The 12185-nt window shown below is 42.9% G+C and overlaps 1 protein-coding gene across 1 annotated transcript in view; it reads left to right on the forward strand.

The window, feature by feature from the left end:
• The window catches only part of PDXK (pyridoxal kinase), a 77516-nt gene that overhangs the window by 48708 nt on the left and 16623 nt on the right, over positions 1 to 12185 (forward strand). Inside the window, exons 3-4 of the mRNA XM_067466722.1 lie at positions 330 to 434; positions 9302 to 9385. Coding sequence (XP_067322823.1) covers positions 330 to 434; positions 9302 to 9385 — 189 coding nt within the window. The remainder of the gene's footprint in view (positions 1 to 329; positions 435 to 9301; positions 9386 to 12185) is intronic.

Raw genomic sequence — 12185 nt, forward strand, 5'->3', positions numbered from 1 at the left:
GGTAGTCCAAAGTCCACATGTTTTGAACAGTTTCATGAGAAATCTGTTTCGCAATAATATAATACAGTTGACTCACCCTTCCCTTGGGTTCTGTATCCATAGATTCCACCACCCATGACTTAAAATATTCTAAAAAGAAAAAAACAAACCTCAAAAAGTAAATCTTGCTTTGCAATTTTATGTAAGAGACACTAATTTACTAAATTTGTATATAATGGAAGTTCGACATCCAATGGATTTTGGGTACACTGTGTTATTGTGAAGTTCGACTTGTGTGTTGCATTGTCAAGTTGTGATTTTAACCTTGCTTGCTTTCCTTTTTCATTCAGGTTATGATCACTGGAAAGGGCAGGTGTTAAATTCAGATGAACTTCATGAATTGTATGAGGGACTAAAACTGAACAATGTGAACCATTATGACTACGTACTTACAGGTTAGTAATTGTTTTTGTTTGAACTTATGCTTGCTAAATAACTCAAAATATTTAGAGTATTCTGGGGAAACGTTTCTTCCAATAAAGTATAAAACCATTTCTGCTACCTTGGCAGCCACCTCTCCGCAAAAGTCAACATTGACACTGAAATACAAAACCGCTTGAGCTCTGTGAGTGCAGCATTTTTCCTAATGAAGCAAAGAGTGTTGGAGGACCAGGACATCTGTAGGAATACCAAGGTGCTTGTTTATAAAGCCATTATCCTCCCCTGTTATTTGCCTGTGAAACGTGGACTGTTTACAGATATCCCACTCAACTCCTGGAATGATTCCATCAGCATTGCCTCTGAAAAATCCTGCAAATCTCTTGGGAAGACAGGCAGAAAAATGTCAGTGTGCTGGAAGAAGCAAAAACCACCATCACTGAAATGATGCTTCTATGCCATCAACTCCGCTGGACTGGCCACATTGTCCGAATGCCCGATTACCGTCTCTCAACTCTCTACTCCCAACTCAAGAATGGAAAGCAGAATGTTAATGGACAGGAAAGGGGATTTAAAGAGGGGCTTAAAGCTAACTTTAAAACTGGCACAGGCACAGAAAACTGCGAAGCCCTGGCCCTTGAACTCTTTAGCTGGAGGTCAGCTGTGACCAGCAGTGCTGTGGAATTTGAAGAAGCATGAATGGAAGGCGAAAGGGAGAAACATGCCAAGAGGAAGGTGTGTCAAGCCAACCCTAACCAGGACCATCTTCCACCTGAAAACCAATGTCCACACTGTGGAAGAACATGCAGGTCAAGAATAGGGCTCTACAGTCACCTGTGTACCCACTGCCAAGACACTGCACTTGGAAGGCCATCATACTCAGACAACGAGGGACCGCCTAAGTAAGTAAGAGACTAAGAGACCCATTCGCTGATTTACATCAACCGTCCATCACTTACATCTGTGAACCACAATAACCTTACCAACTGATATCTGTTTATCAATACCCTTATAGTATTGTTTACAAATCGTCCACTGTAGCACTTTACTGCACCCTTGCCCTATCTGCTGCTAATTCCAACTCAGCACTTTAGCTACTCTAATCCCTCCATGCCGCACTTTAGATAGCACTTAACGCTAGACTCTGGTCTCCCTTGCACTTTAAGAACTGCACTTTATGAACTGCTCCAGTTTGCACACGACTGTGACGCTTACTGCACTTCCGATACTGTAAATTCTATTAAGTGTCTACCATCATTACCCATGTGGTACCCTATTCCCCTATATTTATTGTCTGTGGTGTTAATAACCTGTGGAAGGGGCAAGGGATGAAACGGGCTGGAGGCCGTGGAAGATAGTAAGGTGGGGAGGGGGGATAAAGGAAATGGGGGAATATGGCAAAGCAAGATTCTAACAAACCAAACAACCAATAATGGAACAGAAGTTAAGGTCATGGAGTGGGACTGCGGCATGGAGGAGGGGAGGTGTTCCACTAGCCGAGGGGCCCCCATAGAAGTCGTGGTGGGGAAGGGGAGATGCGGGAAAAGGAGACCATTAATTCGGCCTAATTCGGATCGTATAACTTCATTAGTAATTCCAAACCGGTCTCCTAACGGTAAATTGGTGTAACCAGGTTGGCGGTCCCTCTGGATTGAAGGTGGTGCTGTTGAACGCCAGATCTGTCAAAGGAGGCCAGAGGGGGATTGGCTGAGTGGGTTAAGGTGGTGGTTAACGCCTCCCTTCGGGAAGGCGAGATTCCAGCGAGCTTAAAACAAGCTATAATAAAACCGCTGTTGAAAAAACCATCACTGGACCCCTCTAAATTTGACAACTTTCGGCCAGTTTCCAATCTCCCCTTTTTGGGCAAAGTCCTGGAATGCGTGGTGGCCTCACAACTCCAGGTATTCTTGGGAGACACGGATTATCTGGATTCGGCACAGTCTGGTTTCAGACCGGGACATGGAACCGAGACAGTCTTGGTCGCCTTAGTGGATGATCTGCGCTGGGAGCTCGACAGGGGGAGTGTGTCCCTGTTGGTGCTGCTGGACCTCTCAGCGGCCTTCGATACCGTCGACCACGGTATCCTTCTGGGGCGCCTTGCGGAGATGGGTCTCGGAGGCACTGTTTTACAGTGGCTCCGGTCATTCCTGGAAGGCCGCACCCAGAAGGTGTTATTGGGGGACACCTGTTCAACTCCACAACCTTTGACTTGTGGGGTTCCACAGGGCTCAATACTGTCCCCCATGCTGTTTAATATCTACATGAAGCTGCTGGGAGAGATCATCCGGAGTTTCGGGGTGCGGTGTCATCTCCAGCCAGCCCGGGCTGGAGTGGGTGTCCAGCCATTGTGTAGCCCATTGTCGACCTTTGCAACCCGAAAGACAGTTGCATCTGTCAAGTAGGAAAATAAGGCACCACCTTGTGTGGGAGGCTAAATTTAACTAATTTATGAGGCCATAAAGAAAAAAGACTCCGGGGAATGTGGAATGCGGAAGAACTTCATCGGTGTCATTGATGGACGATGAAAAGCAGCAGCTCCCCTGGCGGCCAGAAAAAAGTTAAATAGCCTTGGTGTATTTGTGTGTTAAACGTTGTTTGTCAAAACTGGCATTGAATGTTTGCCATATATGTGTTGACTGTAATCCGCCCTGAGTCCCCTGCGGGGTGAGAAGGGCGGAATATAAGAACTGTAAATAAATAAATAAATAATAAATCTGTACGCAGATGATGTCCAACTCTGTCACTCCTTTCCACCTGCTACTAAGGAGGCTGTCGAGGTCCTGAACCGGTGCCTGGCCGCTGTAACGGTCTGGATGAGGACGAACAAATTGAAATTGAATCCAGACAAGACAGAGGTACTCCTGGTCAGTCGCAAGGCCGAACAGGGTATAGGGTTACAGCCTGTGCTGGACGGGGTCGCACTCCCCTTGAAGGCACAGGTTCGCAGCTTGGGTGTGATCCTGGATTCATCGCTGAGCCTGGAGCCCCAGGTCTCGGCGGTGACCAGGGGAGCATTTGCACAGCTTAGGCTCGTGCGCCAGCTGCGCCCGTACCTTGGGAAGTCTGACTTGGCCACGGTAGTCCACGCTCTGGTTACATCCCGCTTAGACTACTGCAACGCTCTCTACGTGGGGTTGCCCTTGAAGACGGCCCGGAAGCTTCAACTGGTACAGCATGCGGCAGCCGTGTTACTAACAGGAGCGGCACGCAGGGAGCATACAACGCCCTTGTTGTACCAGCTCCATTGGCTGCCGATTCATTACCGAGCTCAATTCAAGGTGCTGGCGTAGGCCTATAAAGCCCTAAACGGTTCCGGCCCAAGATACCTATCTGACCGCATCTCGGCCTATGAGCCCACGAGGACTTTGAGATCGTCCAGGGAGGCCCTGCTCTCGATCCCGCCTGCCTCACAGGCACGCCTGGCGGGGACGAGAGACAGGGCCTTCTCGGTGGTGGCTCCTCATCTGTGGAACACCCTTCCCGCGGAAATCAGACGGGCACCCTCTCTGATGACATTCCGAAAGAAACTAAAGACGCGGCTGTTCAAGAAGGCGTTCGAACTAGAAGTGCAATAAATTGGTAATGACGACAGGAATGGAACAACGGAAACGATATTGGATTGTGGTTTAACGGTGAGACAATGCGAATGACTTTTTGTATTTTTGTATTTTTGTATTATTGATATTGAGATTGTTGATGTTGATGCTGTTGATGACGATGTTTTTGATATTACTAGTTGTTGTTAGATTATGTCTTGTAATTTGCACCTATCCCTCCATGTTGTACACCGCTGTGAGTCGCCCCTGGGCTGAGAACAGCGGTCTATAAGCACAGTAAATAAATAAATAAATAAATAAATAAATAAAATAAGTAAGTAAGGCCAAAGGAGGGAAATACAGTATTTTTGGAAAAAATAAATACTTTCTCACAAACTCCAAACCAAGCTTTTCATTCTGCAAAATACCATTTTCTCTCATATATTTTTGCAGATTATTAACATTTTTGACCCCTTTGCATACATTGCATGTTTTTTAATATTCATTTTTAAATATTCCTTACTGCAGTAAAAAAAAAAAGCTGTTTCTAAACTTTGTTGGATCAAATTGATTGCCTTATTGATTTATAGAACTTCCCCAAGAAAGGAAGCATTTTTGAAGACAGAGATAACAAGAAAATTTAATGATACAGGTCGAGAATTATTACCCATAAAGGGTACTTTGCCATGAAGGGTATTGCACAGTTGACAAATTATTTGTTCTTCTAGTTTCCATGGAATCCTTGGTGGTAAAGGAGATATATAATAATAGTGGATGGGATTTTGCTGATGGAGCAATGAATTTTCAGCATAAACAGGTTCCATTCGTTTTGAAAACATGTGTCATTTTTTCCCCCTGTGGAAAATGTTAATTTGCAAAATAATGAAATAGTCACTGAAGCTTGGATAGCGAAAGTGTTTTTCCACCACTTGCAATCATTAGCAAGTTGAAATGGAGTGAGGAATCTGTAGCCTTCCAAGATGCTGTTAGACTTTTGGCTGGGCTTACCGAGGCCAATATTTTGGATTCCAAGAACAACAAGAAGACCATCCGTGCTAAATAGTTTTCGACCTCCATAGTTGTTTTTTTTACCCTTTATTTTCAATTTTTAGCCTTCCTTTGTGTCTGACCTAAAGCTACTCCAGAAGATTATTTAAAGTACTACTTTGTGTCTGTATTTGGGGTTGTTGTGTTGTGGAGAGCTATATTTTTAAGGAGTCCTATCACAGAAGCAAAGGACTCCCTGGTGGCGCAGTGGGTTAAACCGCTGATCAGCTAAACTTGCTGACTGAAAGGTTGGTGATTCAATTCCGGGAAGCGGGGTGAGCTCCCACTGCTAGGCCCAGCTTCTGCCAACCTAGCAGTTTGAAGAGATGCAAATGTGAGTAGATCAATAGATACTGCTTCTGCAGAAAGGTAATGGCGCTCCGTGCAGTTATGCAGGCCACATGATCTTGGAAGTGTCTACAGACAACACTGGCTCTTTGGCTTAGAAATGGAGATAAGCACCAACCCCTGAGTCGGATATGAGTAGACTTAATGTCAGGGTAGCAAATTAGAATCAGATATGGCTTGACTTACGTATTCTCTGTCCTGGGTTCTTTGAGTAAGTCTTGGCCTAAAATGCAGCTGTTACACCACCGCATCCTGATGATCCTTGTTCCTGAATACTTGCCTAGACATCTGGAAGCCTGGCAGTCAGAATTTCCCTGTTTATTGTTACAAAATTGTATTAATACAGATCGAGCATGCTGGCAGGCTTCCCTATGTTTGAGCATTTTTCCCAGCAGGGCCTTGTACAAAGTGTAAGCAGCTGACCTGGTATGCCTTCTTGCTATCTTGTCCGTTCTGAACAGTTGGGAGATTTGTTGTTTCAGTTCTTTTTAAAGCCTCTTTTGTTTCCAATTAATTAATTGTATTTATCAGCAAACATAAGTATGTACTCAATGCACGTTCCCTCAAAGCAGCACTCAGTGTTCTTAGTACTTGGACAAGTTGCTTTTTATGCCTATAACCCCAAAATTCCCCACTCATAATGACCTTTGGCTTTCATCTGGCATCTGAATCAATGCAGTGATCCTTATTCAAGACGTTAAACTGTTGTCCCCTCAGGAATTAATCAAATAGCTTGGAGGAAAAGGAGGAGTTTTAATGTCTCTGTATTCCAACCTCATTGGAAACGGCTGTTTTACTCCTGCTCATAGTGATCAGTGAACAATAGTGATCCATTGTGAACAATAGTAACGGATCTATTCTTGTTGGCCTGCTGAGCAAGGATATAATCATCATCATCATCATCATCATCATCATCTTTATTTATGCCCCGCTACCATCTCCCCAAGGGACTCGGTGCGGCTTACATGAGGCCGAGTCCAAAGTACATCAACAGTAAAAGCAATAAGAAAACAATTAGTACAACAGTTAAATTAAATCTCATAAACAAAAGTAAACAATAAACAGTAGCAATAACAACATGCATTTAAAACCTATGGCCAGGCCAAATGTAATAATTTAAAATTAAAAAAAAATAATGCTGAACATGGACAAGGTAGGATATAACTGGGATAGAGTTTTCAGGTAGAGATGGGGCGCGCAGACAGTCCTAAATCAGTGATAAAGTGCATTTAGGGACATATTGCTGAGGGTATTTCCTTATTCTGGGAAGGCACACTAGAACAACCACGTTTCCAGGCTCCTCCTAAAGACTGCCAGAGTTGGGGCATGTCTGATGTCCTTGGGGAGCAAGTTCCAGAGTCGAGGGGCCACCACCGAGAAGGCCATTTCCCTCGTCCCCACCAATCATGCCTGCGATACAGGTGGGAGCACGAGCAGGGCCTCTCCAGATGATTGAAGAGATCATTCGTACACAGAAATGCGGTCACGCAGGTAGGCGGGTCCCAAACTGTTCAAGGCTTTGTAGGTAAGAACCTGCACCTTGAATTGGGACCGGAAAATGAACAGCAGCCAGTGGAGCTCCTTAAACAGGAGGATTGGCCGCTCCCTGTAAGAAGCACTGGTTAGTAACCTGGCTGCCGCCCGTTGTACCAATTGAAATTTCCGGGCCACTTTCAAGGGCAGCCCCACGTATTCGGAGGGAGGGCTTTTCAAGTATGTCAGAGCACAGCCCCATATAATGTCCAGTTTGAGCTGGATTATATGATCAGTGTATTTATTTATTTATTTATTTATTTACGACAGTTATGTGCTGCCCTTCTCACCCCGAAGGGAATTCAGAGTGGCTTACAAGTTATATGTAAATACAATATATTATATTATTAGCATACTACAATATTAGTAACATACATTCTCATACTGTATTACACCACTATATTGTAATATTATATGTAAAATGAAATATATAATTATTATATTGTATTATTATTAGTATTATATTATAGTGGAGACTCATATAATATAGATTGAATTGCATTGAACTGAACTTTATGAGTCTACACTGCCATATAATCCAGTTCAGTCAGCATTATAATGGCAGTGTAGATGGGGCCCACAACAAAGAAAGCTTAGTTCATTTTTTTTTTGGTGCCAGGATCGGTTTGAGAAACTGCAAGTTGCTTCTGGTGTGAGAGAATTGGCTGTCTGCAAGGATGTTGCCCAGGGGACGTCTGGATGTGGGAGGCTTCTCTCATGTCTCCACATGGGAAGCTGGACTGACAGACAGGAGCTCACACCTTCTTGCAGATTCAAAATGCCTACCTTTGGGTCAGCAGTCCAGCCGGCACAAGGGTTTAACCTCTTGCACCACCGTGGCTCCTACTGATAACAGATTTCCTGCTGAGAACTGATCAACTGTATTGTGAAAAAAAAAGTAGAATAAGCTCCCAAAGATATTCCAGGGAACAGCTATACCAGTCAAAGGTTGCAAGTTATCCATATGTACTAGAAGAATCATTACTAGACGTGTAAATTATTTACTCAAGTAATCTTTCCAAAGCAATTTACAGCAGTTGCATTGTACTTCTTCTTGATGGTCCAAACTTCATCCTGCTAGTCCTGCTAAAGTTGAAGGTTGCCACATGAGAAATAACGTTGAGCTGCCATGTACATACTGTGTTCACTTAACTCCCATTTCATAGTGGTAGGAAGTAGTTGAGATGGTTCCATTGGACCTTGCACAATTTTTTGCACCAATGGGGTCATTGGTAGATAAGAACACAATAAAAGACATACTAAGGGCAAAAGTCTATGTAGTCCAGCATTCTTTTCTACATAAAGGACAACCAGATAACATGAGGAGCCCATAAGCAGGATATGAGAGAAAAGCAATTTCTTGCTCCTCAGACATTACTGGTACAGACATACCTGCACTAGAAATAATGTCTAGCCATCATAATTAATAGCATTAGATAGCCTTATGTTGCATACATTTCTCTCATTTGCTTTTAAAGCCACAAGTTGTTTGTCGTCTCTTTGATGGTTGTGACTTCCAGTACACCTGAGAAACACTTTCATTAATGGGTTGTTGCAGGTTTTCCATCTGTATGGCCATGTTCTAGAAGCATTCTCTCCCGCTGTTTCACCTGCATCTATGGCAGGCATCCTCAGAGGTTGTGAGGTCTGTTGGAAACTAGGAAATTTGGGTTTATATATCTGTGGAAAGTCCAGGGTGGGAGAAAAAACTCTTGTCTTTTGGAGGTAGGTGTGAATGTTTCAATTGGCCACCTTGATTAGCATTTAATGGCCTGACAGTTTTTAGGTGTGGCTTGTTACTGCCTGGGAGAATCCTTTGTTGAGAGTTGATTAGCTGTGCCTGATTGTTTTTTCTCTGGAGTTCCCCTGTGTTTGAGTTTTGTTCTTTATTTGCTGTTATAATTTTAGAGTTTTTTAAAAATACTTGTGGATTTGTGGGTTGTGAAATGTCAGTAGAGAATGCTTCTAGAACATGGCCATACAGCCTGAAAAACCCACAACAACCCAGTGCTTCCGGCCATGAAAGCCTTTGACAATTCTTCCTTTCATATTTTTTCCTAGCAGTGAAAAAGTGGGTTCACTCCAACTACTGCTCTGAAGTCAGAGTCATATATGAATGAATTCAGATGCTTTTTCCTGTGAAAAAGAGGACCAGATTCCAGTCCTGTCTACTGTAAAACGCATGTTGAATTCTTAGTTCTATGTCTTAGTTCTATGTGCAAAAAAGTAGGATGATGATGATAGGTTGATAGAGTTCTGGCTGCTTGTAATAGTCCCACTTGGCAAAGGGGATTTGCAGGTTAGTGTAAAATGCTAATTGTGATGATAGCAGTGTTGTATCTTGAAGCCAAGCTTAGGGAAGTATGTTTTCTTTTCACTGAAAATCAACCTCTCTCCTCGCTCTTGTTCTTTCTTCAAAGGTTATACAAGAGACAAATCATTCCTTGCAATGGTGGTCGACATAGTACAAGAACTAAAACAACAAAACTCCAACCTGGTGTATGGTAAGTTTCTTTAGGGCATCCTATCTTTTAAAAAGTGCTTTATTGTGAATTTTAAAAATAATTGTATTTCAGAGCCTTTCAAATCTCCACCCCAAACACAATAACTCATGCTTCCCAGTTGGACTCTTTTGTTCTTCCACCATGAACCTTAGTATGCCTTGAGATATAGAGGATTGGACCCCCTGGTAGTGCAGCAGGTTAAACTGCTGAGCTGCTGAACTTGCTGACCAAAAGGTTGACAGCTCATATCTGAGGAGCAGAGTGGGCTCCCACTGTTAGCCACTGTCAACCTAGCAGTTCAAAAACATGTAAATGTGAGTAGATCAATAGGTACCACTTCTGCAGGAAGGTAACGGCACCTCATGCAGTCATGCTGGTCACGTGACCTTGGATGTGTCTGCGGACAATGCTGGCTCTTCGGCTTAGAAATTGAGATGAGCACCACACTCCAGAATTGGACACAACTAGAAGAAACCTTTACCTTATGGAGTATTGGATACCAGTACTGAAGTCTGTATGAACTATTAAATAACACTGTTTCGTACATGGTTAATGTGAATTTAGGAGAATACTTTTGCTTTAGAATTTACTTTTTAAAATACTGGTTGCAATATTTATCTAACTTGAAAGCTTATCAGAGAATTGTAGAATCAGTGAGTTGGAAGAGACCTCATAGACCATCCAGTCCAACCCCTTCCAAGAAGCAGGAAAATTGCATTCAAAGCACCCCCGACAGATGGCCATTCAGACTCTGTTTAAAAGCCTCTTAAGAAGGAGTCTCTACCACACTCTGGGGCAGAGAGTTCCACTGCTGAACAGCTCTCACAGTTAGGAAGTTATTCCTCGTATTCAGGTGGAATCTCCTTTCCTGTAGTTTGAAGCCATTGTTCCACGTCCTATTCTCCAAGGCAGCAGAAAACAAGCCTGCTTCCTCCTCCCTATGATTTCCCCTCACATACATGGCCCTCATCATGTCTCTTCTAGGCCTTCACTTCTGTAGGCTAAACATTCGCAGCTCTTTAAGCCTTTCCTCATAGGACTTGTTCTCCTTGATCATTTTAGGTGCCCTCCTGTGGACACATTCCAACTTGTCAACCTCTCCCTTCAATTGTGGTGCCCAGAATTGGACACAGTATTCCAGGTGTAGCCTGACCAAGGCAGAATAGAGAGGTAGCAAGACTTCCCTGGATCTATACACTAGACTCCTATCTCATTGGCTTTTTAAGCTGCCGCATCACATTGTTGACTGATACCTTTATTCTGATAAGAAGTTGGCATCACCCTTTGTGGATTTAGTTGGAGATGCTTGGGTTCAGCAGATTTTTTTTTAAAGCATCAGGCAAATTCTCCTGAAATAGCCTCTAAATCTCCCAGGTTGCTGGAATACATTCTGAAGATAGTGAGAGGTCCTGTAGACAGTAGGTGAAGAGCAAATGAGAAAAGTGTCGGGGAATGAGATTGACTTTGATGACAGAAGGTGCATTTGCTGTGGTGATAATAGAAGGACACATGGATGTGTCATCCGACAACTGGAGTCTGATATCCTTTTATGTTACATTGAGACATGGCAGTCCATCCCTCATTGCATTGACTTATCTGTATGGTGTGAAAGAGTCATCTGGATGTTAGAGAACCAGAAAACATTTGAATTGTTAGCACATTGAAAAAAGTTTTTCTTGATGCATAAATATTGCCTTCTATCTTTGAGCTATTAAATTAGGCCTTGCTGATTCAACTTTATTTAGCGATCTTGTAGGGTTTTGAGTAGCTTTAGGGACACTGTTAGCATATGTGCCAACTGTCCTGATTTGGCAGGATTAGTCCTCCGTTAGCTGTTTTCCTTATGTCCAGATTTCTCTCTCTTTTGCCCACTTTTCCCTTTTGCCCTCATCTTATTTCATTTGCAGCATCTGGATTTGGAATGTAGAAGGAGAAGAGAGAGTGAACTCCTTCCTTTCCCAGTGCGCTCAGGCAAAAGCAAACTGCTGTAGTCTCACATTCCCAATGTCCCAATTTTCATCCATGAAATATTAGAGGGTCAATTTCAACAGAAAGGAGGAAGCCATGAAAATGTACAAAATCTGGCTACCAGTATTTAAAAAACTCGAAAATCAGGATAGTAAATAAAGAGCAACACCCAAAAAAAACAGGGGAATTCAAGACAAGAATCAATCAGGGCCAGCTAACACCTCCCAACAAAGGATCCCCCAGGCAGGAAGCAGCCAGACTTTGAAGCTGGAAGGCCATTGCATGCTAATCAAGGTGGCTTTTGCAACATTCCAACTTGTCTCAAGCAGACAAAAGTTCTTTCTCCCACCCTGGACATACGACAGATATATAAATATCACTTGCTTAGTTTCCAACAGATCCCTCAACCTCTGACGATAATTGCCATAGATGTGGGTGAAACATCAGGAGAGAATGCTTCTGAAACATGGCATTACAGCCTGAAAAACTCACAGCAACCCAGTCATTCTGGCTATGAAAGCCTTCAACAACACATTGTTAGAGGGTCTGTGTTCAGTGATTGTTTGAATGGCCTGGTTTGAGGAAGGTTTTCCCTGACAATCAAGTGATGAAATGATGTAATTGAGCTTTCTATGTCTTTCGATAAAAACAAAAATTATTTCGATTTTTTAAAATACAATTAGTACTTGCAGAGATCAACTTCTTAGCTTAGACTAATAATAACTTCTTGTATCCATACATTACTCAGACATGTGACTGGTTGTTATGAATATAGTCATCCCTCCATATTTGTGGATTTATTGGTTGCAGATTTGTTTATTCATGGTTTGGA

Source organism: Anolis sagrei, chromosome 3 (genome assembly GCF_037176765.1).
Source record: "Anolis sagrei isolate rAnoSag1 chromosome 3, rAnoSag1.mat, whole genome shotgun sequence".
Lineage (NCBI taxonomy): Eukaryota > Metazoa > Chordata > Lepidosauria > Squamata > Dactyloidae > Anolis > Anolis sagrei.